Here is a 27,861-nt window from a genome sequence, read left to right as displayed (position 1 = left end):
ATTTCATTCCAAAAAGGAAGAAATATTCTAAGGGAAGTAGGAGGCAACCATGGCTGACAAGAGAAGTTAGGGATAGAATAAAACTAAAAGAAAAGATGTATAACACAGCAAAGAGTAGCCGAAAGCCAGTGGATTAGGAAACTTTCATAAGACAACAGAAGGAAACGAAACGGGCAATAGGGGCTGAAAAGATGAAGTATGAAGGGAATCTGACCAGGAATATAAAGAAGAACAGTAAAAGCTTCTTTAGATATGTTAAGGGAAAAATAATAGCAAAGTCAAATGTAAATCCCCTTGAAGGCAGACACGGGTGAATTTATTATGGAGAACAAGGAAATGGCAGAAGAGTTGAACAGGTACTTCAGATCTGTCTTCACTAAGGAAGACACAAACAATCTCCCAGAAGTACTGGAGGACAGATGATCTAAGGCGATCGAGGAACTGAAAGAAATTTGCATTAGGTGAGATAGTATTGGGTAGGCTAATGGGACTGAAGGATGATAAATCCCCTGGGCCTGATGGTCTGCATCCCAGGCTCCTCAGGGAGGTGGCTCTAGAAATAGTGGACGCATTGGTGATCATTTTCCAATGTTCAATAGATTCAGGGTCAGTTCCTGTGGATGTGAGGATAGCTAATGTTAACCATATAACCATATAACAATTACAGCACGGAAACAGGCCATCTCGGCCTTACAAGTCCATGCCGAACAAATTTTTTTCCCCTTAGTCCCACCTGCCTGCACTCGTACCATAACCCTCCATTCCCTTCCCATCCATATGCCTATCCAATTTATTTTTAAATGATACCAATGAACCTGCCTCCACCACTTCCACTGGGAGCTCATTCCACACCGCCACCACTCTCTGCGTAAAGAAGTTCCCCCTCATATTACCCCTAAACTTCTGTCCCTTAATTCTGAAGTCATGTCCTCTTGTTTGAATCTTCCCTACTCTCAAAGGGAAAAGGTTGTCCACATCAACTCTGTCTATCCCTCTCATCATTTTAAAGACCTCTATCAGGTCCCCCCTTAACCTTCTGCGCTCCAAAGAATAAAGACCTAACTTATTCAACCTATCTCTGTAACTTAGTTGTTGAAATCCAGGCAACATTCTAGTAAATCTCCTCTGTACTCTCTCTATTTTGTTGACATCCTTCCTATAATTTGGCGACCAAAATTGTACCCCATACTCCAGATTTGGTCTCACCAATGCCTTGTACAATTTTAACATTACATCCCAGCTTCTATACTCAATGCTCTGATTTATAAAGGCTAGCAAACCAAAAGCTTTCTTTACCACCCTATCTATATGAGATTCCAACTTCAAGGAACTATGCACGGTTATACCCAGATCCCTCTGTTCAACTGTATTCTTCAATTCCCTACCATTTACCATGTACGTCCTATTTTGATTTGTCCTGCCAAGGTGTAGCACCTCACATTTTTCAGCATTAAACTCCATCTGCCATCTTTCAGCCCATTTTTCCAAATGGCCTAAATCACTCTGTAGACTTTGGAAATCCTCTTCATTATCCACAACACCCCCTATCTTGGTATCATCTGCATACTTACTAATCCAATTTACCTCACCTTCATCCAGATCATTGATGTACATGACAAACAACAAAGGACCCAACACAGATCCCTGAGGCACCCCACTAGTCACCTGCCTCCAACCCGATAAACAGCCATCCACCATTACCCTCTGGCTTCTCCCATTCAGCCACTGTTGAATCCACTGTTATCCCACTTTTCAAGAAAGGAGCGAGAGAGAAAACAAGGAATTACAGACCAGTTAGCCTGACTTCGGTGGTGGGAAAGATGCTGGAGTCCATTATTAAAGAGGTAATAATGGGGCATTTGGATAGCAGTAAAATGATTAGTCCAAGTCAGCATGGATTTATGAAAGGAAAATCATGCTTGACTAATCTTCTGGACTTTTGTGAGGATGTGACAAGTAAAATGGATGAAGGGGAGCCAGTGGATGTGGTGTATCTACTTTCAGAAAGCCTTTGATAAGAGGAGACTGGTTACTAAAATTAGAGCACATGGTTTTGGGGGTAGTGTGTTGGTGGGGATAGAAAATTGGTTGGCAGACAGAAAGCAAAGAGTAGGAGTGAACGGGTCGTTTTCAGAATGGCAGACAGTGGCAAGTGGAGTGCCGCAAGGCTTGGTGTTGGGGCCGCAACTGTTTACCATATATATTAATAATTTGGAAGAGGGAATTAGGAGCAACACTTGCAAGATTGCGGATGACACAAAGCTGGATGGCAGTGTGAACTGTGAAGAGGATGTTAGGAGGTTGCAGGGTGACTTGGACAGGTTGAGTGAATGGGCAGATGCGTGGCAGATGCAGTATAATATAGATAAATGTGAGGTTATCCACTTTGGTGGCAAAAACAAGGGGGCAGATTATTATCTCAATGGGGTTAGGTTAGGTAAGGGGGAGGTACAGCGAGACCTGGGTGCCCTTGTACACCGGTCACTGATAGTTGGCGTTCAGGTACAGCAGGCAGTGAAGAAAGCTAATGGAATGTTGGCCTTCACAACAAGAGGATTTCAGTATTAGAGTAGAGAGGTTCTTCTGCAGTTGTATAGGACTCTGGTGAGACCACATCTGGAGTATCGCGTACAGTTTTTGTCTCCTAATTTGAGGAAGGACATCCTTGTGATTGAGGCAGTGCAGCGTAGGTTCACGAGATTGATCCCTGGAATGGTGGGACTGTCATATGAGGAAAGATTGAAAAGACTAGGCTTATATTCACTGGAGTTTAGAAGGATGAGGGGTTATCTTATAGAAACATATAAAATTATAAAAGGACTGGACAAGTTAGATGCAGGAAAATTGTTCCCAATGTTGGGCAAGTCCAGAACCAGGGGCTACAGTCTTAGAATAAAGGGGAGGCCATTTAAGACTGAGGTGAGAAAAAACTTTTTCACCTAGAGAGTTGTGAATTTGTGGAATTCCCTGCCACAGAGGGCAGTGGAGGCCAAATCCCTGGATGGATTTAAGTGAGTGTTAGATAGAGCTCTGGAGGCTAGTGGAATCAAGGGATATGGGGAGAAGGCAGGCCATGGGTTATTGATTGGGGACGATCAGCCATGATCACAATGAATGGCGGTGCTGGCTCGAAGGGCCGAATGGCTTCCTCCTGCCCCTATTTTCTATGTTTCTATGTCTGATAGATTACAGTTCGAAGTTAAAAAACAAAGTACATGCTATAACTCCAGGTTAAGTGCTCAACAAATAAAACCAAGCCCAAAATCAAAATATTATCTAACTAAATACACCAACTTACAATAAATGACTCAATATGCGAACAATCCCACAAAACAGCTACCTACATATTAATTAGCTCTTAAAAAAAACGAATCCTGTCGCTGCAAGTATATCATTGGGGTTATCAAGTGGCCACCTCCCTTCATTGGTGTTTCGTTGAGTTCGGCCCATGACACCTCAGGAAGGTTCAACAGTTGGTTCTGGAGTTCCAGAACCTCAACCCCTCCCCTCTGAACACCCCCCCCCCCCCCCCTCACAACCCCCCACCATCTTATATTTGCTTTACAGCCTGATGCAAACTCTGTCCACAAATTCCTAGCTCTCCAAATAGCGACCTCCCTATGAAACCTCTACAACCCACCTCTATCGGACATATTCTTCCTCTCCATCCTTGCTGCTCAACTTCTATTGCCAACTCTACATATCTAAGCCTTTTCCTTCCAAACGCCTCTTCTACTAAGTTCTCCCATAACACCGTCAGTTCTATAAAATACATAATCCGCTGACTAACAGACCATAACACTATATCAGGCCTCAAACGAGTAGCAAATATTTCCCGCGGAACAACAAACTTTCCTCCCAACTGGCATACCAAGCTGCAGACTTCCCTCCTCTCCCTCACGGACAGAATTAATTGCTACACTCCCAGTCCTGATGCCTACTGAATTCACCTGTACTCTCCTCCTCTCGATTGCTGCAGTTGTGCACATCAATACCTGGTTATTGCCACCAAGTATACCGACCCTGAGAAAGACTAGTCCTACATCCTTATAAAGTATGCCCCTACATGGCCACCTCTGAACACAAGGGACACGCTGGGTTCCCACCTACCCATTAGTTGAGGTATTGAATAGTATTGCCCAGGACACCCCAGAATTAATGGGCAAACTGGGCACATTGAATATTTTATTGAATAAGATGATGGGAACCATATAACTGTCCATCCAGGCTTATAAGAGAGGAATTAAATTGTGTAATCTCTGGATATTCAAGAGGTCAACTCTCCACAGTTCTCCATGTTTTTCCTGCACTTCATTTCATTGTACAGGAATGAGATCCTGCCGACAACAGTGGTATCATTGGGAAGCTTAAAGATCGAATTGGCATTCAACTTGGCCACACAATCATGGGTATATAGGGAGTAATGCAAGAGACTGAGCAGTCAACTCTGAGGTGCACCAGTGTTGAGGGTCAGGGTGAAGGAAATGTTATGACAAATTCAAAGCAACTGAGGTGAGGTGGTCAAGAAGTCCAGAAGCAGATAGTAGTTCAAGGCTTAGGCCCAGAAGTTCAGAGATGCACTTATTTGGTATTATGGTGATGAAGGCAAAGATGTATTAAAAAAATATGATCCTCAGATAGGTGTTGTTTTTAATAAGATAATCTAGGGCTGACTGTAATATAAGGGAGATGTTGCTCCCTGCGGATCCATTTTTCCTAGATGTGAATTGCAGGAAAACTAGACATATTTAGATTTTCCAGAAGACTGGTGCAAATGTGGACCATTGGATGTTGATGTTAGTGCTATTCGGTGGTACTCATTGAGACAGGCCATTTTATTATTCTTGGGAACTGGAATGATGCACTTTACCTTAAAGCAAATGGGAACCATAAACAGTAGGCCATAGAAATATTGTTCCATAGACCATAGAAGTGAGATTGTAAATGTTGCCAATGACTTTGGCCAGTTGATAGGTGCAAACATTCAGAACCTGTCCAGGGGCTTGAATCAGTCTTGCTGTTTTCCGAGAGTTCCTGAAATGGAGAATGGAAAGATGAGGAAAGAAAAGAAGAATCTGAATTAGGCTGTGTGAAGAATAGGCTGTGTGGAAATTGTAGCAAAACAGATGTAATTTTGCAGTTTAGGGTGTGAGCAGGAAATTACAACAATATTGACCAGTGCCTGTGGGGAGAGGAGATTAGGGAGGGACTTAAATACAACTGGAAAAGAGAATATTCAGCAAAACTAGAACCCACATGGGTTTCCATAGAAACAGCTTTTATTTTGAGAGTGAGTGGCGAGAAAGGAAAGTTTTTTTAATGTAATACCTGAAACAATCAAAATAAGGATTAAAAGTTACATTTCTCACTCACATATTTTAGTGTTTTCACTAAATAATTTCAATGTCAATAATAGTCTGAGCACATGCTCTACTGCTGGTTGCAAATAATATTTTCAGTCTTCTTGTTTAAGAATCCTGAAGCCATTCAATTACAGATTGATGCCTTATCTTTCACTTCATTTCTTCTCAACATACTATAGCTCTTGGGTGTTTTAACAATATAAAATTTGGTGCCTTCAGCTCTATTACAGAGTTATGATAAATAGTTCTAACTTTTGAAATTGTGACAAATATGTCAATTTGTATTTCCATAGCGGATGGCACCCTTTCTTGGAACATTGCCCACGTGACTTTTCATGCAACGGCCAAGTTTCGTTATATTTTCCAAGGAATGATTGGTAATTTCAGTCAGTCTTCCGGTGGCATTTTCCTGGACGATGTCACTTTTACTGAGACCTCCTGTCCTTATGGCGTCTGGCATGTGAAGAACTTCACAAGCATGCTTCACCAGATGAGATATAACGAGACCGTATTCAGTCCCTGCTTCACCAGCCCAGAAGGATATGGATATGGCTTAAAATTATTTCCTCATTCTCGTTATGAAAATTACACAGGACTCTTTTTTCACCTGTGCAGTGGTGAAAATGATGGCATTCTTGAATGGCCAGCGGGAAATCGACAAGCCATTATCACCATAATGGATCAACATCCTGACGTAAAGCTTAGAATGTCATCCACCAGAAGCTTTACCACAAATGGAAGTTTGGTTATATCAGGTGAGAGAAAGTGCTGGTACCTTGATCCAATAGTTTCTCCAAGTTCTCAAGTAATATGAAATGTATGCATTATGGATACCATATGAGAGAACACCAGATTAAGTTTGTCGTGTGTGTAGGGAGGAACTGCAGATGCTGACTAACCCGTTGAGTTACTCCTGCGTTTTGTGCCTGTCCTTGGTGATCTCTCTCTCTGGATGATCCCTGTGGGTGGTGGGAACCCCTATCTAGCCCTGAGTTCTTCATGGAGAAATAAGGAACTACAGATTTGTAGGAAGGAAATGCAGATGCTAGTTTAAACCAAAGATAGACACATAATGCTGGAATAACTCAGCGGGGCAGGCAACATCTCTAGAGAATAGGAATGGGGGATGTTTTGGGCTGAAACCCGTCTTCAGACTGGATGAAGATTGTCCTTCATGAGTAAAAACAACACCAAGTGATATGAAATCAGAAAAGTAATCCTTTTTTTGGCACAGAAAAACCCGAATCTGAATTGTCATAATTCTCAGTTTCACTCCTCTCCGTTTCATTCCTCTCACTCCTTCCTGTGTTCATATTGTCTGTGGGACCTGTCACCAGCTCTCTTAACCCTCTTTTCATCAACCTATTCATCACACAGTCTTTACTTTTTATTTATTTGTTTGCAAATTATGCAAGGTATTTGTAATTATACCATGAGAAAAGGGTAGTTAAAAATACAACATCTTGTTGTGCGTGTGAAGTTATATAGAATACCAGGGTAAGAATTGCCTTTACATTTCCAGATGGGCTTTGGTGATCTTGTGGGTATTTAATGACAATCAGATAGTTTCACGATCCTCACTAATATTTGTGTACACCACTGTTTTCATCTTTAAATCTGGGAATTCTCAAAGTAACATTTTTGACCTTCCTAACTTTCAATCTATTCCTCTTTCACTCTTCCTTCCGTCTCTAAAGCCATTGCCAACATTTTAACATATTCCTTAATTATTGTATAATAGTCATTGTGCAGTATTCCAAATTAGAGGTGGTCTGGAGATACAAAGGCCTCTTAAGCGGAGGTCCTGATGGAGCCTGGATGACTTGGGGATTGGGGGGAACCCGATCAGGGAATTGAGTGAGGAGATTGGGAGACATTGATTGAAAGATCATGTAGGTGGTGTTGTACATTCAGAAGACTGAGACAGATGATTAGGGGATGGTGATTCGAGAGACCCTGAGCATGAGAATGCAGAGGTTAAGGCATTTACTGAAGCACTGGATTAAAGTCATACAGCATGGAAACCGGCTTCAGCACAACTTGCCCACGCTGATCAACATGCTCCATCTACACTAGTCTCACATGCCCGCGTTGGCCCCTATTCCTCTAAACCTATACTTTCCATGTACCTGTCTAAATGTTTTTTCAAATGTTACGATAGTGCCTGCCCCAACTGCATCATCTAGCATCTTGTTCCATAGACCCACCACCCTTTGTGTAAGAAAGTTTATTAAATCTTTCCTCCCGCGCCTTAAACCTATGTCCTCTGGTTCTCGATTCCCCAATTCTGGGTAAAATACACTTGTGCATTTAGCCAATCTATACATCTCATGACTCTATGCACCTCTCTAAGAAAACCCCTCATCTTCCTTCACTACAAGGAATTAAGTCCTATCCTGCTCAACCTCTCCCTATAGCTCACGCGCGTGTGTCCTGGCAACATCCTCATGAATCTTCTCTGCATCCTTTCCCGCTTGACGACATCTTTCCTTTAACATGGTGACACAAACTGAACACAATACTCTAATTGTGTCCACACCAATGTCTTACTGTATATAATTGCAACATGACCTCCCAACTTCTACATTCAATACTCTGACTGATGAAGGTTAACGTGCTGAAAACCATTTTGAACATCCTATCTATCAATGATGCCACTATCTAGGGACCATGTACCTGCACTCCTAGTTTCCTCTGCTCTACAACACTCCCTAGAGCCCTACCATTCACTATGTACGTTCTGCCTTGGTTAGACACTGGATTGTTGAAATTAAGGCCATACGGATTTTTGCCATTTGGGAATCTTTGAGCAAATTTGGGCTCCATATCTGAGAAAGGATGCGTTGGCTTTGGAGAGGGTCCAGAGGACGTTTACACGAATGATTCCAGGAATTGAATTGAATTGAATTTCCTTTATTGTCATTCAAACAAGTTTGAATGAAATTTCGTACCGTGCAGTCATGAGTGCAGAACAAGGGGTCACAGTTTAAGGATAAAGGGGAAATCTTTTAGGACCAAGATGAGAAAAACATTTTTCACACAGAGACTGGTGAATCTCTGGAATTCTCTGCCACAGAAGGTAGTTGAGGCCAGTTCATTGGCTATATTTAAAAGGGAGTTAAATGTGGCCCTTGTGGCTAAAGTGATCAGGGGGTATGGAGAGAAGGCAGGAACAGGATACTGAGTTGGATGATCAGCCATGATCATATTGAATGGCGGTGCAGGCTCGATGGGCCGAATGGCCTACTCCTGCACCTATTTTCTATGTTTCTATGACAGCAAAAAGCGACAAAACACGCAGTTAACACAATTTAACACAAACATCCATCACAGTAAATCTCCAGGCACTTCCTCACTGTGATGGAAGGCAAAAAGTCTTATCTCTTCCTTGCTTCTTCTCCCGCGGTCAGGCAGTCAAACTGGTGCATCGAGGCTCTCAATGTTGAAGCGATGTTAGATCCTGTGGCCGATTTTGAGCGCCGCGAATGGGCCGATTCAAACTCCGCGATTCAGGGCGGGCGAAGCTGCTGTTGCGGGAGCTCCCGAAAATCGGTCACCAACCAGCGAACTGCGATCTCCCGATGTTACCGTCGACAGGGCTCGCGGCCGAAGTCTCCGAAGCTCCAAAGTTGGGTCGCAGCCGCAGCGCCACCACATTCTCCGAAGTCAGCCAGCTCCGCGATGGAGAGTCCACAGGCTCCGCCACCGGAGCCTCAAGGTCGATTCCAGTTGGAGGCCGCCAGCTCCACGATGTTAGGCATCAGCGCAGATGGAGATACAAGGAAAAGCTCTCATCCCCATTGAAGGAAGAGATTAAAAAAAAAGTTTCCCCCACCCTCCACATATACACAGCTAAAATAAACTAAATCATACATCTAACAAGATAAAAAGAAAACGAAAAGAAGATAGACAGACGGACAGCAGCTGCTTGGGCAGTGCCGCCACTTCTGGAACATCTTGTCCAGCAGCGGGTTAGCATATGATCACCGCTTGACAGCGCTGGGCCACTACTCGCTGGAGTTAGAAGGTTGAGGGGGGACCGCATTGAAACGCATTGAAAACAGAATAATGAAAGGCATAGGTAAAGTTGATGTGGAAAGGATGTTTCCACTGGTGGGAGAATCTAGGACCAGAAGTCCCAGCCTGCGAATTAAAGGGCACTTTTTTAGAAAGGAGGTGAGGAGGAACTTCATTAGTCCGAGGGTAATTAATCTGTGGAACTCATTGCCACAGAGGGCTGTGGAAGCCAAGTCAGTGTATATTTATAAGGCACAAATAGACAAATTCTTGATTAGAACGGGTGTCAAGTGATATGAGAAGGTAGGAAAATGTGATTAAAGTGCCTGTCCCACTTTCACGACCTAATTCACAACCTCTGCCGAGTTTGCCCATGACTCATACTCGCAGCATGGTCGTCACAAGGTCGTAGGAGGTCGTAGGTAGGTCGTGGGAGGTTGTAGGTAGGTCGTAGCAGCTCATGATGCTAGTCGTAGATACTCGTGGTATCAAGTAGGTTGAGGCGTTTTTTCAACATGATGAAAAATGTCCACGTGTAAAAAGGGTCGCGAATTAGGTCAGACAGTGTGACAAACTCTTTAGGAGGCAGTGATCAGACATGATGGATTGGCAGAGTAGATCCGATGGGCCGAATGGCCCAATGCTACTCCTATAACTTGTGAATTTGTGAATTTGAGGAGTTGCTCCTCATGGATCAGGAGGTGGGCCAACAGATGATTAAAGTGGGAGGGCCAGGGAATAGAACTGCTGATGACAAGATATTTACATTTCAGTAAGTCTAGGACTTACAGATACATCCCAAATCTGTCCATTCTTTCTGCTGCTGAACTCCATGGTGAATCGGTGGTAGGTTCAGTGTTTCTGGGATTCTCCAACAGTACATTGTGAAGCTCTCTTGGACCCTACACTCGGTCTGACCCAACACAAGATTTAAGACAATATTTATTTTTAAAGAGATTTCAGGGCAAAGGCGTGGGAGAAAAAGGAAAGTTAAATTCCTTTATTTTAAAATACTATCTATAAATTAGTTACATAATTTTAGATGTATTTAACTACATTTAATATTTTTAATTCTGAAAATGTTTATATAATTGCAAATTAAAATATAATTTGTGCAACTGAAAGCACACTAATGGAGTCAGGGATGTGAAATACCATTGAGATTGGACCCGGAATCAAGACCAAATAAATATGGGTGTGATGAGGATAAATGTTCAATTGAATAGCGTGAGAATTTTGTTCAAATTATATATATAACTAAACGTTTCTCTATAAAATTGTGCTACTTAATTTAACTCACTGTTTCTCTTGAGTCGTTTATGGACTGAAGATTTTAATGCACTGCCTTCATTGCAGGAATGTACTTGAATTCAAAGATCAAAAGCAACCATTATTTACTCTCTTCACTGCCAAGATTTTCTTTCACTTGTATATTCTGACCTGAGTATACTGGGGGACGACACTGAACAGGTTAAAAAAATCAAATAAATCTGTATTTTTTAATTCCAAACTTTAGTGTAGTTTAGTTTAAAGATACAGCGTGGAAACAGGCCCTTTGGCCCACTGATTCCGCACCGACCAGCGATCCCCGCACATTAACACTATCCTACGCACTAGGGACAATTTACACTTATACCGAGCCAATTTACCTACATACCTGTACTTCTTTGGAGTGTGGGAGGATACCGAAGATCTAGGAGAAAATCCATGCTGTCACGGAGCGAACGAACAAACACCATACTGACCGTTCCCGTAGTCGGGATCAAACCCGGGTCTCTGCTGCTGCAAGTGCTGTAAGGCAACAACTCTACCACTGCACCACCATGACGCCCTTAGTCAAGAGTATTTTAAAATATTATAAAACCCAGTTGAATTCTTCACTTGAAGATTGACGCAACCTTAAGTTGCTATATTTGCTTCAAATTTTTCATACACAGGATTCTACATTTGTATTTAAGATAGCATGGCACTGAATTATTATGTATGACACTGTGTGCATTTAATTACAGAAATAAATGACACCTTCTATTGGGACAAACCTACATTGACTGGAGTGTATGATAGCACATGCGATTGCTACAGGAGTATGTCTTGGGGATGGTCAACATTTATATCACACAAACAGCTTCACCGTAGAAGTTTCTTAAAAAATGACGAACTCATTATATTTGTCGAGTTCAATGGTAAGATTTCTTCCCATATTTTCTCTTGATTTGATTGTTAAATTAACCAGTGTTATCACTTTCATGTAAATATGTACCTACAATCCTACCTACGATCCTAGATCCCCCTGCTCTACGGTACCCCCCAATGGTCTTTCCATTCACTATCAAGGTTACATTCTGGTTTGACTTCCCAAAATGTAACATCTCGTGCTTATCTGCTTCAGGTAAAACAAAATTAAAACAGCAGACATTGGAAATCTGAAAGTCAGGGAAAACCTCTTTCTCGGTCAATCTCAGTTCTGACAAATAGTCTCAGAACCTAGTTTAGGCTACACACAGTATATGAAATTTCTCCAGATATCAGGAGTACCAAAATCACTGAATCATTCCTTTCGTGTTAGCATCAGGCAGGATCTACTTAGCCGAGAACACATTGCAGAATTACTCAATGTCTATGAATCCTGTATAATATATCTTCCAAAACCATCTTTACGATATAATGGCAAACTCTAATACTCACAAACAAACAAGGACAAGTGAGTGTTATTTGTTCACCAGATGAGAACCATCATAAAACAATTGAAGTTGGATAGCCAAGAATTCAAATGAAAAATGATGAAGTAAAGCCTCAATTTAAGTAGCCATTACCTGCTAATCCAGGCAGTATTCTGGTAAACCGCTCCTGCACCCGTTCGAAAGACTTCACATTTCTAGTAAAGGGGTGACCAGCACTGCACACAATGCTCTAAATCAAAGTCCTATAAAACTGCATTGTGATTTACGGACACTTAAACTCAATGCCCCAACCAATGAGTATATGTTTTTTTTATATAGAAACAGAAACATAGAAAATAGGTGCAGCAGTAGGGCATTCGGCCCTTCGATCCAGCACCGCCATTAAATATGATCATGGCTGATCATCTAAACTGAGTACCTCATTCCTGCTTTTTCTCCATATCCCTAAGAGCTAAATCTAACTCTCTTGAAAACATCCAGTGAATTGGCCTCCACTGCCTCTGAGGCAGAGAATTCCACAATTCTCTGGGTAAAGAAGCTTTTCCTCATCTCAGTCCTAAATAACCTACCCCTTATTCTTAAACTGTGACCCCTGATTCTGGACTCCCCCAACATTGGGAACATTTTTCCTGCATCTAGCTTGTCCAGTCCTTTTATAATTTTATACTTTTCTCTAAGATCCCTTCTCATCCTAAATTTCAGTGAATACAAGCACAGTCGACCCATTCTTTCATCATATGTCAGTCCAGCCATCCCTGGAATTAATCTGGTGAACCTACGCTGCGCTCCCTCAATAACAAGGATGTTGTTCCTCAAATTAGGAGACCAAAACTACACACAATATTCCAGGTGTGGTCTCACAAGGGCCCTGTACAACTACAGTTGCTCCTTGCTTCTAAACGCAAATCCTCTCGCAATGAAGGCCAACATGCCATTAGCTTTCTTCACTGCCTGCTGTACCTGCATGCTTACTTTCAGTGACTGATGAACAAGCACATGCAGGTCTCGTTGCACCTCCCCTTTTCCTAATCTGACAACTTTCAAATAATAATCTGCCTTCCTGTTCTTGCCACCAAAGTGGATAACCTCACATTTATCCACATTATACTGCATCTGCCATGCTTCTGCCCGCTCACCCAACCTATCTAAATCATCCTGCAGCCTCATTGCATCCTCTTGGCAGCTCACACTGCCACCCAGCTTTATATCATCCGCAAACTTGGAGATGTCATATTTACCTTCTTTGCTGCTCTATCAACCCGTGTTGCTACTTTCAGGGAGCTATGAACTTGGACCACAAGGTCGCTCTATATATCATTCCTGGGTCAGTAGCTTTCAAACATTAACAGGAATATTGTAGTTCTTTAAGAAAACTTTGTTTCAATGAATTACAATGAAAATAACAAAAAACTGCAGATCCTGAAAATCTAAAATAAGGACTAGGCGACTCAAGTGCTCAGGCAGCGTCTTTGGAGAGATATTCACAATGACCACTTCTGATCGAAGACTCTTTGTCATTATTGCAATGTTAGTTATCCTGTACTCAGATCACTGAACAGAAGACATTCCTGCTGCAGTTAATGGGATCCACTAGAGGTCCTCGGCAGTCAGTGTAGGAGCAAACTCATATCCTCAGGAGTCCATTATGCAGTCATGGTAAAGCGAACAACCATCTTCAAAAGGCTAAAAGAGTGCAGGTGGTATTGCATGTGTTCCTTTACGATGCTACTGATGAGTTGTCAGCTGCACATCTCAGTGCTGGCAGCAGTGAGAAGTTTGACCTGTGTTGTGCACTGTTCCTGAGGCAATATAGCATTGCAAGCAAGAGCAAAACAACACTGCGTTTCAAACAGTGCAACAAAATTCTGTGTTTTTTTGCAATCTAATAATAATATTAGGAAGCAATTCAGCAATGTTTAAATTCCTCCAAAATACACATTTAATGGTCTATGTCATTGCAACATGGGAAACAAATGTTATTGCTTGTCTAAAACATATTATGTAAAAATACATTAGTACTAATTAATTGCATTATTAGGATAAAGAGCACAATTACTAAAATGTTGAGTGAACAGTAAAACCAAAACAGAAGCATACAAGTATACGGTATTGAATAAAGTATATGAAGAGAGTTTTATTAGTGGAATCATTTTATAAAGATATAAACTGCAAAGGGAAATCATGACAGTTGTCAAGAGGTTCTTACTGTGGTTGGTTTAATACTGAAACAAATTTGTCTGGATTAGAAATATTACTAAGCAACATGACTATCAGTAAAATAAAGAGATAAAGGGATTGCAATAAAGGTGTTGTAAAATCCTGACTGAAATTAGTAACATTCTTAAAAGAAATCCTAGGAATCCTAAGACTGGGAAAATCAGGTTGGTTCAGGACCACAAGAAAGAGAGTTTGTAGAATGCCTCCGAGATGGATTCTTAGAGCAGCTTGTAATGGAGCCGACCAGAGAAAAGGCAATTCTGGATTTAGTATTATCCAATGAACCAGATATGATAAGAGAACTCGAGGTAAAGGAACCGCTTGGAGGTAATGATCATAATATGATTCGTTTTAATCTGCAATTTGAGAAGGAGAAGGTTGAATCGGAAGTGTCAGTGATGCAGTTAAACAAAGGGGACTATGAAGGCATGAGAGGGGAGCTGGCCAAGGTAGACTGGAAAGGGATCCTAGCAGGAATGATGGTGGAACAGCAATGGCAGGAATTTCTGGGCATAATCCGGAAGAAGCAGGATCATTTCATTCCAAAAAGGAAGAAAGATTCTAAGGGGAGTAGGAGGCAACCGTGGCTGACAAGAAAAGTTAGGGATAGAAAACGAAAAGAAAAGATGTATAACACACAAAAAAGAGTAGCAAAGAGTAGCCGGAAGCCAGAGGATTGGGAAACTTTCATAGGACAACAGAAGGAAATAAAACGGGCAATACGGGCAGAAAAGATGAAGTTCGAAGGGAAGCTGGCCAGGAATATAAAGAAGGACAGTAAAAGCTTCTTTAGATATGTTAAGGGAAAAAGAGTAGCAAAGTCAAATGTGGGTCTCTTGAAGACACAGGTGAAATTATTATGGGCAACAAGGAAATGGCAGAAAAGTTGAATAGGTACTTCGGATCTGTCTTCACTAAGGAAGAATCAAACAATCTCCCAGATGTACTGGAGGACAGAGGATCTAAGGGGGTAGAGGAACTGAAATAAATTTTCATTAGGCGAGAAATAGTATTGGGTAGGCTAATGGGACTGAAGGATGATAAATCCCCGGGGCCTGATGGTCTGCATCCCAGGGTCCTCAGGGAGGTGGCTTACTACTAGAAATAGTGGACGCACTGGTGATCATTTTCCAATGTTCAATAGATTTAAGGTCAGTTCCTGTGGATTGGAGGATAGCTAATGTTATTCCACATTTCAAGAAAGGAGCGAGTGAGAAAACAGGGAATTACAGACCAGTTAGCCTGACTTCGGTGGTGGGAAAGATGCTGGAGTCAATTATTAAACAGGTAATAATGCGGCATTTGGATAGCTGTAAAAGGATTAGTCCAAGTCAACATGGATTTATGAAAGGGAAATTATGCTTGACTAATCTTCTGGAATTTTTTGAGGATGTGACAAGTAAAATGGATGAAGGGGTGCCAGTGGATGTAGTGTATCTACTTTCAGAAAGCCTTTGATAAGGTCCTGCATGGGAGACTGGTGACTAAAATTAGAGCACGTGGTATTGGGGGTAGGGTGTTGACATGAATAGAAAATTGGTTGGCAGACCAGAAACAAAGAGTAGGAGTGAACGGGTCCTTTTCAGAATGGCATGCAGTGGTAAGTGGAGTGCCGCAAGGCTCGGTGTTTGGACCGCAACTGTTTACCATATATCTAATGATTTGGAAAAGGGAATTAGGAGCAACACTAGCAAGTTTGCGGATGACACAAAGCTGGGTGGCAGTGTGAGCTGCAAAGAGGATGTTAGGAGGTTGCAGGGTGACCTGGACAGGTTGAGTGAGTGGGCAGATGCGTGGCAGATGCAGTATAATATAGATAAATGTGAGGTTATCCACTTTAGCGGCAAAAACAAGGGGGCAGATTATTATCTCAATGGGGTTAGGTTAGGTTAGGGGGAGGTGCTGCGAGACCTGGGCATCCTTGTACACCGGTCACTGAAAGTTGGCTTACAGGTACAGCAGGCAGTAAAGAAAGCTAATGGAATGTTGGCCTTCATAACAAGAGGATTTCAGTATAGGAGTAAAGAGGTTCTTCTGCAGTTTGATAGGGCTCTGGTGAGACCACATCTGGAGTATTGTGTACAGTTTTGGTCTCCTAATTTGTGGAAGGACATCCTTATGATTGAGGCAATGCAGCGTAGGTTCACGAGATTGATCCATGGGATGAGGAAAGATTGACAAGACTACGCTTGTATTCACTGGAGTTTAGGAGGATGAGGGGAGATCTTATAGAAACATATAAAACTATAAAATGACTGGACAAGCTAGATGCAGGAAAAATGTTCCCAATGTTGGGCGAGCCCAGAATCAGGGGCCACTGTCTTAGAATAAAGGGGAGGTCATTTAAGACTGAGGTGAGAAAAAACGTTTTCACCCAGACAGTTGTGTATTTATGGAATTCCCTGCCACAGAGGGCAGTGGAGGTCAAATCACTGGATGGATTTAAGAGAGTTAGATAGCGCTCTCGGGGCTAGTGGAGTCAAGGGATATGGGGAGAAGGCAGGCACGGGTTATTGATTGGGGATGATCAGCGATGATCTCAATGTATGGTGGTGCTGGCTCGAAGGGCCAAATGGCCTCCTCCTACATCTATTTTCTATGTTTCTATGTTTCTTATTCCAATTTAGTCACCAATGACTGCTACGCCTGGAAATCCAGCTGCATAGCACTGATTTTTTTTTAGCATTAAGCAAATGAAATCAATTTTATTTTTCAAAATGAGATATGGTAACAACAATTTGCAGACTGACAATTTGTACTAAACAGTGTGACTGGGTCCAAGGTACACAAAAATGCTGGAGAAACTCAGCGGGTGCAGCAGCATCTACGGAGCGAAGGAAATAGGCAACGTTTTGGGCCGAAACCCTTCTTCAGACTGGGTCCACTTTTGATTGTCAAACTTGCAACCATGATGAATCCAGGCCATAAGGGATGACACCAGCTGCAATGATTGCTAGATACTCTATAAACCATGGAATGGAGGAGCATATATGTTCTCAAGCATATGTTGAATATATCCTAGGATGTAGAGGGGGCACAGTTAATGATCCTTATTACACAACAGATGGCCTTGGTTGGATAGTATGCATAATGGTTAATGGTAAAAACCATTTCGATGTGATGAGCACCTATTGTACATGCAGTTGTCTTTCCAGAGACTTGTCTAATTTGTTGCTTGAAGAAGAAACTGGAGGACGGCAATACCTAATGGAGAAAATGCCATGGAGATTATCTCATGAGAGCAGTAAAGAAATCAGGAAAGGGAAACAATTATCGACATCCACAATTCCGCTACTAAAGTTAATTAATATTTTTTTCCCCAAAGATCTGACTCCGCTGATTAATACAGAAGTGCCAGTTCATCCTCCAAAGTCCCCTGGAAGGCAGCGGCGGGCAGTAGAACAGAGTCGACACTCAAAAGAAAATCAGCAACAAAGACCCCACAGGGCGCAGTGCAGTCCTGGCTTTTGTCTGAATGGCGGGTTGTGTGTTATTGTGAACGGAAAAGCAAATTGTAGGTATGTGAAACTTCCATAACTTATATGTGGATATTTAGGAGCAGCAAAGTAGTTAATACTTTAGTGGATTGTTTTATAATATTTAAAGAAGCATTTCCAATTGCCTTTGCACCATCACCCTACTCTTTCTCCGTTACATCAACCACTCCATCGCGGCTGTCGCTTGTACCATTTGTTTTCAACAACTTTACCACCAACTTCCACCCTGTGCTCAAATTCTCATGGACTATTTCTGTCACCTTTCACAATCTCTCTGCCTCCATCACAAGGGACAGACCATCGACTGACATCTACTACAAACCTACTGACTCCCATAGTTATCCTGAATATACCTGCTCCCATCCCTGCCTCTTGCAAGCACATCACCCCATGCCCTAAATTTCTCTGTCTCTGCCCAATGTGCCCCCAAGATTAGACTTTCTACCCTAGAACATCTGAGATGTCTTCTTCCTTTAATAAACATGGTCCCCCCCCCCCCCCTGCTGCAGTGCATGGATCCCTCACCTATAACTCCTGTGTGTCGCACACTCTGTTCTCGCACCCCCCTCTACCCAGATAGAGCAAGAATAGAGTTATCCTGGTCATTACGTTTCACCTCTCTAACATCCAACAAATCATTCTCTGACATTTCCAATACCTTCAACCTCATCCCACCATCAGTCACATCTTCCCTGCTCCACCCCAATATAGAAACATTGAAACATAGAAACATAGAAAATAGGTGCAGGAGGAGGACATTCGGCCCTTTGAGCCAGCACCGCCATTCATTGTGACCATGGCTGATCGTCCCCTATCAATAACCCGTGCCTGCCTTCTCCCCATATCCCTTGACTCCGCTAGCCCCTAGAGCTCTATCTAACTCTCTCTTAAATCCATCCAGTGATTTGGCCTCCACTGCCCTTTGTGGCAGGGAATTCCATAAATTCACAACTCTCTGGGTGAAATCGTTTTTTCTCACCTCAGTCTTAAATGACCTCCCCCTTTATTTTTCCCATTTCCCTCACCCCCTTCCACTTATATCCCATCTGCCAATCAACTCAATTCGACAAATGTGTAAGGACAGATAGTGAGGAATTTTCAAGATATTTGTGCTTGGCCGTATATTGGACATAATCTGTTTTTGCTGTATTGCCCTCCCACCCAAATCACTGCCGATCTGAACATTTTTCCAATGCCATCATCAGGTTCAAATTGGGTGTAGAACATGAACATTTGTATGAACAAAAATAATTATTTGTAACCTCAGAAGTTGCTCATATGGAACAGGGCCACTGGCTGACAGTGCTATCCAACACTGATGCATCATTCTGGCCATAATCTAAAAACATATATTCAGACTTGATTGTTACAGCTAAAGTAGTTTTTACCATTGGTACAGTAGATAAGTATATGAAGGATATAGAAGAGATGTGTTCCAGAGTTTGGTGCTGATAGACAGAAAGAAATATGTGGAACATTAGCACCAGAATTAAACTCATAGACGAAATGGCCATTGTTTGTGTTCTTGTCAGTTTTTTTAGTTTTAGTTTTAGAAATACAGCACGGAAACAGGCCTTTTGGCTCACTGAGTCTGCACTGACCATCGATTGCTATTCACACTAGTTCTATGTTGTCCCATTTGCTCATCTACTGTGTAATACGTTGCAATGTTGTTCCATTTTAGGTGTGCCTCGACTCAAATACACCAGCACTTCGGTGATCGCTGTGAGAGAACGCAGGTTCATGGTACTCTCTTAGGGGTGATGATTGGTGCAACTGCAGGTGTATTATTCCTGACCATTGCTATTATTAACATGATTGCAAGAAGACAAAATTAAATCTCAACAAAGTATTACTAGCTCATCGTGAAGATCATTAATTGATTTTTATTTTTCCAATTTTCCAATCTTTTAATCAAGAAATTGCTAGTGACACATAATTGTTGTGTTCCACAGTAACTCCATGAGGTTTGGGTTGCATTTGTATCTAATTACATTAATCATTATGAGCTTTCTAATTGTAGTGTTTTTAAGATTGATTGTAAAAGGTGATTGCTTCAACTTGTTAACCACTCTCTGGTTTGAGAAATTGTTTGCAGAGCCTGTGTAATAAATCATTATGCCTGAAGGCTGTGTAAATTCATTCATCACCTCGTCTCAGAGTTAAACAGAGAACCCCTACAATATATACACAAGTGGGAGACTCATGGGCCTGTCCCACTTAGACGACTTTTTAGGCGACTGCATGTTGAAATGCTCAGACTCACACATAGAGGTTAGAACTCATAGTTTTTTATTTGTAATTCCACAGAGGAAACACCTTGTGCTTTCGTCTCTATGCCATACATCTAATCTAAGAGAGAGAGAGAGAGAGAGAGAGAGAGACACGCAGGCTTATGGGCGGGTAGGGATGACGATCCGGACTGGACTACATAAGGAATGTGCAGCATGCATAATCTGTGTGGTGATATATATTCAGATTCAGATTCAGATTCAGAAAACTTTATTGTCTGTCGTAACAGAAAATCTTCTTTGACGTGGCTCAACATACAGACAGGACAATGTACTGATAAGCAGTCATACAACACAGATTTCTGCGAGCACACACAGTGTGTATCGATCTTAAAAGCAAATATAAAGATTAAAAACTGTAAAAATAGACAAGATAAAAGTTGTGGATATGTGTAAAGTGACAATGCGTCAGGGTTAATTTGTCCATTGGTCATTTTTTATTTAAGCTGTTTATGGCAATGGGTATGAATTAGTTTTTGTGGATGTTTTTCTTGGATAGGGGGACTTTATATCAACGGCCTGATGGCAGAAGTTGGAAAGACTTCTGCAGGGGGTGGGTGGGATCCTGTGTAATGAGATTGGCTTTCCTTTTAACTGCCTGGGTGTGGAGTACTGATAATTGATTTTGAGTTTTGCCAGTTATTTTGCTTGCCTGATTGATGATCCGGGAAAGCTTTGATTTGTCTTTGACAGAGGTGAGGGTGAACCAGGATGTGATGTTAAAGGTGAGTACAGATTCTATAAGTGATTTATAGACAACTGTTAAAATGTCCTGTCTGACATCAAAGCTCCTGAGTTTCCTCAGCAGGAACAGGCGTTGCTGTGCCTTCTTGTACACAGAGTCTGTGTGCTGGGAGAAGGACAGGCGGGTGTCAATCTCTGTGCCCAGGTATCTAAAGGGCTCTACCTGCTCAACTGTCTGCCCATTCAGCCTCAGAGGTTCAAAGAGAGGTTGGGGGGGAAGATGTTTGCCTCCCCCCACAACACAGCTCCTTGGTCTTGGAGATGTTAAGCTCCAAAGAGCTCTCTTTGATCCACAGCATCAGGGTGTTGACCTGCTGATAGTAGGCAGCCAGAGAAGTGTGATCCTTGATGTGGGCCACCAGGGCAATATCGTCTGCATACTTAAAAAGGGAAATGTCACTGTTATTGTTTGTTATGTTGTTTGTGTAGATGGAAAATAAAATTGGTGATAAGACACAACCCTCAGGGACACCAGTGTTTAAAATCATGTTCTTGGATTTAAAACCATTTACCACAACATGCTGAGGCCAGTCCTGCAGAAAGTCTTTTATCCACAGGATAAGTGATGGGTTGACTTGTAGGTCCAGAAGGCGGTTGCAGAGGGTGACTGTGTTAACTGTGTTAAAAGCTGAAGAAAAGTCCATAAATAAAATCCATGTGTGGGGGTGTGGGAAGTCCAGCTGTCTGCTAACTGTGTCCAGGAGAGTCAAACAGGCATCCTCCACCCCACGCCTTGCCTTATAGGCAAACTGGAGTGGGTCAAGCCTGTCCACCACCATAGCAGTGAGGTGATCACTTACCACCCTCTCCATACACTTGGAAAGAATGGATGTGAGTGCCACCGGTCTGTAGTCCTTCATCTCCCTGGCGTTAGATTTCTTCGGCACCGGTATGTCCACATCCGTGGGACAAAGCTGGAGTCAAGGAGATGCTGGAATAGCTGAGTGATAACATCACCCAGCTGAACTGAGCATTCCCTCAGCACCTTGCCCCTGAGCCTGTCCGGGCCAGAAGCTTTGTGAGGGTTGATGCGGCCCAGTATAGATGTAACCTTCCTTTTATCCACTGTAATTGATGAACTGCTGGTGAGGGTCCAGTCATTCTGGGTGTGTGTCCTGTCAAACCTGCTGTAATAGACCCGAAACGTTGCCTATTTCCTTCGCTCCATAGATGAGCTTTTTTGTGTAACCTGCTGTAATAGATGTTGAGTTGCTCAGCAAAGGTGGCAGGGTCAGAGCATTGGATCAGGGCCGGTTTCTGGGCTCTGCCCATCATGGTGTTAAGTCCCTGCCATGCCTCCCTTGCATTGCCAGTGGTGAATTTTTCCTCCACTTTGTTTTTGTAGTGGAGTTTGGCCAGCCTGGTCTTCCTTCTCAGCTCACTATTATACTGTTTTACTCTGTGTTTGTCTCCCTGTAGGAATGCCACTTTTTTGTTGTTAAGACACTGCTTCAGGTCCTTGGTAACCCAAGGCTTGTTATTAGGGTACAGCTTGACCTGTTGTGTTGGTATAACAGCATCCACACAGAATGACAAATAGGAGGAGATAGAGTCTGTCAGCAGATTTAGGTCTCCCTCACAACTTTGGAAAAATATTTCCCAGTCAGTGATCTCCTTGCAGCCCCTTAATGCATCGACAGAGTCATCGTTCCAGACTTGAATAGTTTTTGTTTGTATATCTTCTGTTTTTAGTTTTTGTCTGTATTTTGGAAGCAGCAGAATGACATTGTGGTCGGAACGACCGAGTGGTGGGCGGGGCTTTGAGACATAGACTCCCGGTATGTTACCGAAACACAGATCCAGCGTTCTGTCAAGTCTGGTAGGTGTGGTGACATACTGCTCCAAGTGCTCCAATCTATATAGTAGAGGCACACTCATCTACACTGCAGGAGACTATGCAGTCGCCACATGGTCACCACATGTTCACGGGTGGTTGCCGGGGAGTCGCCTTCATGGTTGTGAGTAGTTCCCGCATTCTGGGAACCAGTCACAGCCTCATTATGGTCGCCGCAAATTTTTCAACGTTGAAAAATTAGAGGCGACCAGAATGAAGCCGCTATGGAGAGTAGCGAGAATTCTCGTGCCACAGGTGGGTCGCCAGGAGACCCTACTGGGTTGCCAGGAGGTTGAAGGTTCTCGTAGGTTCTCGTAGGTTGTAGCTGGAGCTGACTGGTGAATTTCATTGGCTCATTGGGGAAAAAAAACGTAAGCTGTAGTTACCGAGCAGTAATGTTAAATGTCCACCGAGCTTCACAGTTGTGTATCTCTGGCTTCTTAAAAGTTGTCTCCACTCCTTCTCCTTCCTTCTCCACCCCTTCCCCCCCTTTTAAAGGACTTACCGTACACTGTGCTTTAGCCCTCTTAATTACAGCGCCAACCTTCCTGTTCATCGTGGTGTGTGGCTGTATCACCTTGGCTTTGCACTGTGTTAATTTCACTCACAGCACTCCCCCCACCTGCCCTATCCCCCACCTGCATAACGGGCTAGTGTAGGAAGCAATGTGTGTGTCCTGCAAAGAGTAGGAGTAAACGGGTCCTTTTCACAATGGCAGGCAGTGACTAGTGGGGTACCCCCAAGGCTTAGTACTGGGACCCCAGCTATTTACAATATATATTAACGATCTGGATGAGGGAATTGAAGGCAATATCTCCAAGTTTGCGGATGACACTAAGCTGGGGGGCAGTGTTAGCTGTGAGGAGGATGCTAGGAGACTGCAGGGTGACTTGGATAGGCTGGGTGAGTGGGCAAATGTTTGGCAGATGCAGTATAATGTGGATAAATGTGAGGTTATCCATTTTGGTGGCAAAAAACAGGAAAGCAGACTATTATCTAAATGGTGGCCGATTGGGAAAGGGGGAGATGCAGCGAGACCTGGGTGTCATGGTACACCAGTCATTGAAGGTAGGCATGCAGGTGCAGCAGGCAGTAAAGAAAGCGAATGGTATGTTAGCTTTCATTGCAAAAGGATTTGAGTATAGGAGCAGAGAGGTTCTACTGCAGTTGTACAGGGTCTTGGTGAGACCACACCTGGAGTATTGCGTACAGTTTTGGTCTCCAAATCTGAGGAAGGACATTATTGCCATAGAGGGAGTGCAGAGACGGTTCACCAGACTGATTCCTGGGATGTCAGGACTGTCTTATGAAGAAAGACTGGATAGACTTGGTTTATACTCTCTAGAATTTAGAAGAATGAGAGGGGATCTTATAGAAACTTACAAAATTCTTAAGGGGTTGGACAGGCTAGATGCAGGAAGATTGTTCCCGATGTTAGGGAAGTCCAGGACAAGGGGTCACAGCTTAAGGATAAAGGGGAAATCCTTTAAAACCGAGATGAGAAGAACCTTTTTTCACACAGAGAGTGGTGAATCTCTGGAACTCTCTGCCACAGAGGGTAGTTGAGGCCACTTCATTGGCTATATTTAAGAGGGAGTTAGATGTGGCCCTTGTGGCTAAGGGGATCAGGGGGTATGGAGAGAAGGCAGGTACGGGATACTGAGTTGGATGATCAGCCATGATCATATCGAATGGCGGTGCAGGCTCGAAGGGCCGAATGGCCTACTCCTGCACCTAATTTCTATGTTTCTATGTTTCTATGTGTGTGTGTGTGTTCCACTTTAACAGTCGCCGTTCCAGTTACCAATTTTTCAGTCAACTGCCGGCAGTCGCCTGACAAATCGCTTAAGTGGGACAGGCTCATAAGGGAGTCTTGGACCATAAAAAGAGAATCTAGATGAGCTGAGGAACTGAGCAAGAAAACAGTTTAGAGGCCACCTCATAGGAAGACTAATTAAAAAGACGGTAGCTGTAAAAGGGAACTCGTGTAAAAAGGCAAATCTACTGCATGATGGTTACATTGGAAAAATCAATATGCACGATCCACGAAACATTCAATATTTGTTGGAAATCTTATGAAAGTGTTCTAATGTGCTCGCAATAAGAATGGGATATCATTCCCATTGGCTTCTTGGAAACCCTGAGCCACTACTACTCAAATCAGCGAAGGAGTGTTCAGGATGACATTGAGTACCTCAAGTTCATTTATTGGAAGCACAGTATAGCTCAGTGTAATCTGTAGGTGGAACATACATCTTCTCCAGCTACCCCCGTGCCTATGTGTTGACATCTCTTGCCCCACCTTTAACACAGCAAGTGTGTCCATATACATAGATACATAGAAAATAGCAGGAGTAGGCCATTCGGCCCTTCGAGCTTGCACCGCCATTCAATATGATCATGGCTGATCATCCAACTCAGTATCCTGTACCTGCCTTCTCTCCATTCCCCCTAATCCCTTTAGCCACAAGGGCCACATCTAACTCCCTCTTAAATATAGCCAATAGTTGGTCTCATCAGCCATCTCAGAACCTATTCAACTGGAATTGAACCCAGTCATCCTTGATCCTGATGGGCTGACTGAGTAAAGGATGGTAGGACATAAAGAAGCCTCAAAGGAAATGGCACAGAAAGCCCAGAAGATGTCCCAGTGAGTGTTTGTGGAAGATCAAAAGATCATAAGTGGTAGGATTAGGTAGCAATGTTACAAAATTTTGAGATTTAAAAAATCAAGTCTTTAATTTATCCCATCAGATAAAGCATAAAAAGAAGTTTAATTGGACACATATTTCACTTTCATATCTTTAGTATTAAAAATGTTATGGCCTTTTTCATACTCAGAAATTGGCATCTTGTTCCCTATTGCTTTTTCATTGACTTAACACAAAAGCTGTGATCTAGAACATTTAAAGGCCAATAACTTTCTTAAAATTTAAGAGAACTGAAATAAATTTTCAGTTATTATAGATTGAAGCATTCTGAAACAAATATGAAACAATCTTACTTAGATGACTTGAAATTAAAGCATATAATTAGTTAGTTACCTAATTGTAGATAATTACAAAATTCAATTACTAGATCTAAACATCTATCCATTTCTTAAGAATAGATTAACATTTTTAAATAGACTAAGTGTCCAAATAACATTCACACAAGAATTCAGAATATAACATAATTTTTAAATCTCATTGTCATGGGTTTATAGGCCAAATGAAAGGAATGTTTAATACCTATAAATTAATGGCCATTTAAATCAACTAGCCTGTGGGTTTTTCTGGAACGGGACCATTTGGAATGCTGAGGTTGCGGTGATTTTAGTCCCCATATCGGCAGCAAATACACTGCCGGTTCTTCGGGGAAAAAAATCACCGTTTCGCAACTTAAAATGTGAATTAAATGCATCTTAAGAAACACTTTTGTACATAAAAATAAACTACTTTCTTTTACCTGTCCCCTACATAAAATCCGGCCCCGTTGTCGGCATTGACGGCTTCAGAAGCTGATTTTAAAATGACTCCAGCGATTAACTTGTCGGGTGAATTTTTTTTAAAAACACACAGAACGGCCGTTGGAACGATTCTTTAGCAACATCTTGCACTCCAACAAAATATAATTCAGGACCAGGTCGGAAAAAAAAACGGTTTAACCCCGTCCCCTCCCCCCCTCAAACACGCCAAAATCACGCACACGGCCAGTGGCAGAATTGCAGCGCCGCTGAAGGTAAGTATTGTAACATACCTAGATCAGGCCATGCGGACCATCATTCCCCATTCAATCATGGCTGATCTCTCCATCTTAACCACATTCTCCTGCCTTCTCCTCATAACCTCTGAAACTCATACTAATCAAGGATCTATCTATCTCTGCCTTAAATATCTCCACTGACTTGGCCTCCACAGCCAACTGTGGCAAAGAATTCTACAGATTCATCACCCTCTGACTAAAGAAGGTGTAGGAAGGAACTGCAGATGCTGGTTTACACCAAAGATAGATACAAAATGCTGGAGTAACTCAGCAGGTCAGGCAGCATATCTGGAGAAAAGTAATAGATGACAATTTAGATTGAGACCCTTCTTCAGAGCCTGATGAAGGGTATCAACCCAAAACATCACCTCTTCCTTTTCTCCAGTGATGCTGCCTGACACGCTGAGTTACTCCAGCATTTTGTGTCTAATCCAGTGAGTGTTGACTGCTGAGAGATATACAAGTGACATTTTGGATACCCCAGCACTATTGCGGACATGTGAGAGATTGGAAAAACACATGACTGTGTTCAATCTGTAATGGTACTGTGCATGTATATGTAAAGAATGTCCTTTCTATTTTTCTAAAAAGAGGGAGCATTGCACTCTATGAAGATTGTTCGTAAAAGGTAAGTTTAAGTACAGACAACTCTTGCGTCTGGGAGGGGATGTGTTCCTAGAAAACCATCTATCTCGTTGGGATGTCTGTTCACGTGTCCTCAGACTGAGGTAGCGGCGGCAAAGGATGGACTTGGCTGTGACTGCTAACCCATTCAACACAGCGACGTCATATCCAAGTCTTATTGCAGACAATACCGTGTGATCGAAAATAAAAATGGACAAATCTGTTGGTTATTTTGCATTCACTGTTTATTTATTTGTTATTCATAAGAGTGAGTTTTATTCTGTATCTCAAGGTTTTGGTTAGTGATTTGTGAATTACCAAGGGGTGAATTTCGATGACCCAAATGACTGTGGGTGTTGCTTGTATAATGTCATATGGTTGACTACCTCTGGATCTTGGCATTGTTTTAGACTATGGTGTTTTTAATATTGCAGCCTTAGTTCTACCACTATAATTCCCTTGCTAAAGTTTTTCAGTTTTAATCATCCAATTTATCATAATGCAGTTTTCATCCAAGTTGTATGCTGCAGATTTCCAGTTAACCATTTTTCATCCACAGGTTCTCAATCCTCCACTTTGTGTTCAAATGCTCATAATGATCCATTATTTGTGGATGATCAGCCATGAACACATTGAATGGCGGTGCTGGTTCAAAGGGCCGAATGGCCTACTCCTGCACCTATTGTCTATTATTTTATTTCACTGAAGATCATAAGAGATCCAGTGCAATCTCTAATGAATGGCCTCCTCGGTTATAGTTGTGCACTTTGCAAGATTGATAGGCTTTCCAGTCTAAGTTTGCGGATTACACGAAGCTGGGGGGCAGTGTTAGCTGTGAGGAGGCTGCAA

General features: G+C 42.3%; 2 protein-coding genes across 2 annotated transcripts in view; one reads left to right on the top strand and one right to left on the bottom strand.

Moving 5' to 3' along the window:
- Positions 1-18,006, top strand: part of LOC129697116 (meprin A subunit alpha-like) — a 40,642-nt gene extending 22,636 nt beyond the window's left edge. Inside the window, exons 11-13 of the mRNA XM_055635350.1 lie at positions 5,657-6,118; positions 11,390-11,563; positions 17,604-18,006. Coding sequence (XP_055491325.1) covers positions 5,657-6,118; positions 11,390-11,563; positions 17,604-17,815 — 848 coding nt within the window. The 3' untranslated portion in view covers positions 17,816-18,006. The remainder of the gene's footprint in view (positions 1-5,656; positions 6,119-11,389; positions 11,564-17,603) is intronic.
- Positions 18,007-20,419: 2,413 nt separating this feature from the next.
- Positions 20,420-26,272, bottom strand: LOC129697117 (uncharacterized). The gene is made up of 2 exons (XM_055635351.1): positions 22,000-26,272; positions 20,420-21,934 (listed from the first exon to the last, which is right to left on the bottom strand). Exons 1-2 carry the CDS (start codon positions 22,686-22,688, stop codon positions 21,667-21,669), a joined length of 957 nt encoding a protein of 318 aa, XP_055491326.1. The 5' UTR covers positions 22,689-26,272; the 3' UTR covers positions 20,420-21,666.
- Positions 26,273-27,861: the final 1,589 nt, after the last annotated feature.

Source organism: Leucoraja erinacea, chromosome 5 (genome assembly GCF_028641065.1).
Source record: "Leucoraja erinacea ecotype New England chromosome 5, Leri_hhj_1, whole genome shotgun sequence".
Classification (NCBI taxonomy): domain Eukaryota; kingdom Metazoa; phylum Chordata; class Chondrichthyes; order Rajiformes; family Rajidae; genus Leucoraja; species Leucoraja erinaceus.
Note: the sequence above shows the minus strand (reverse complement) of the source record. Positions and strands in the feature narration are given on the sequence as shown.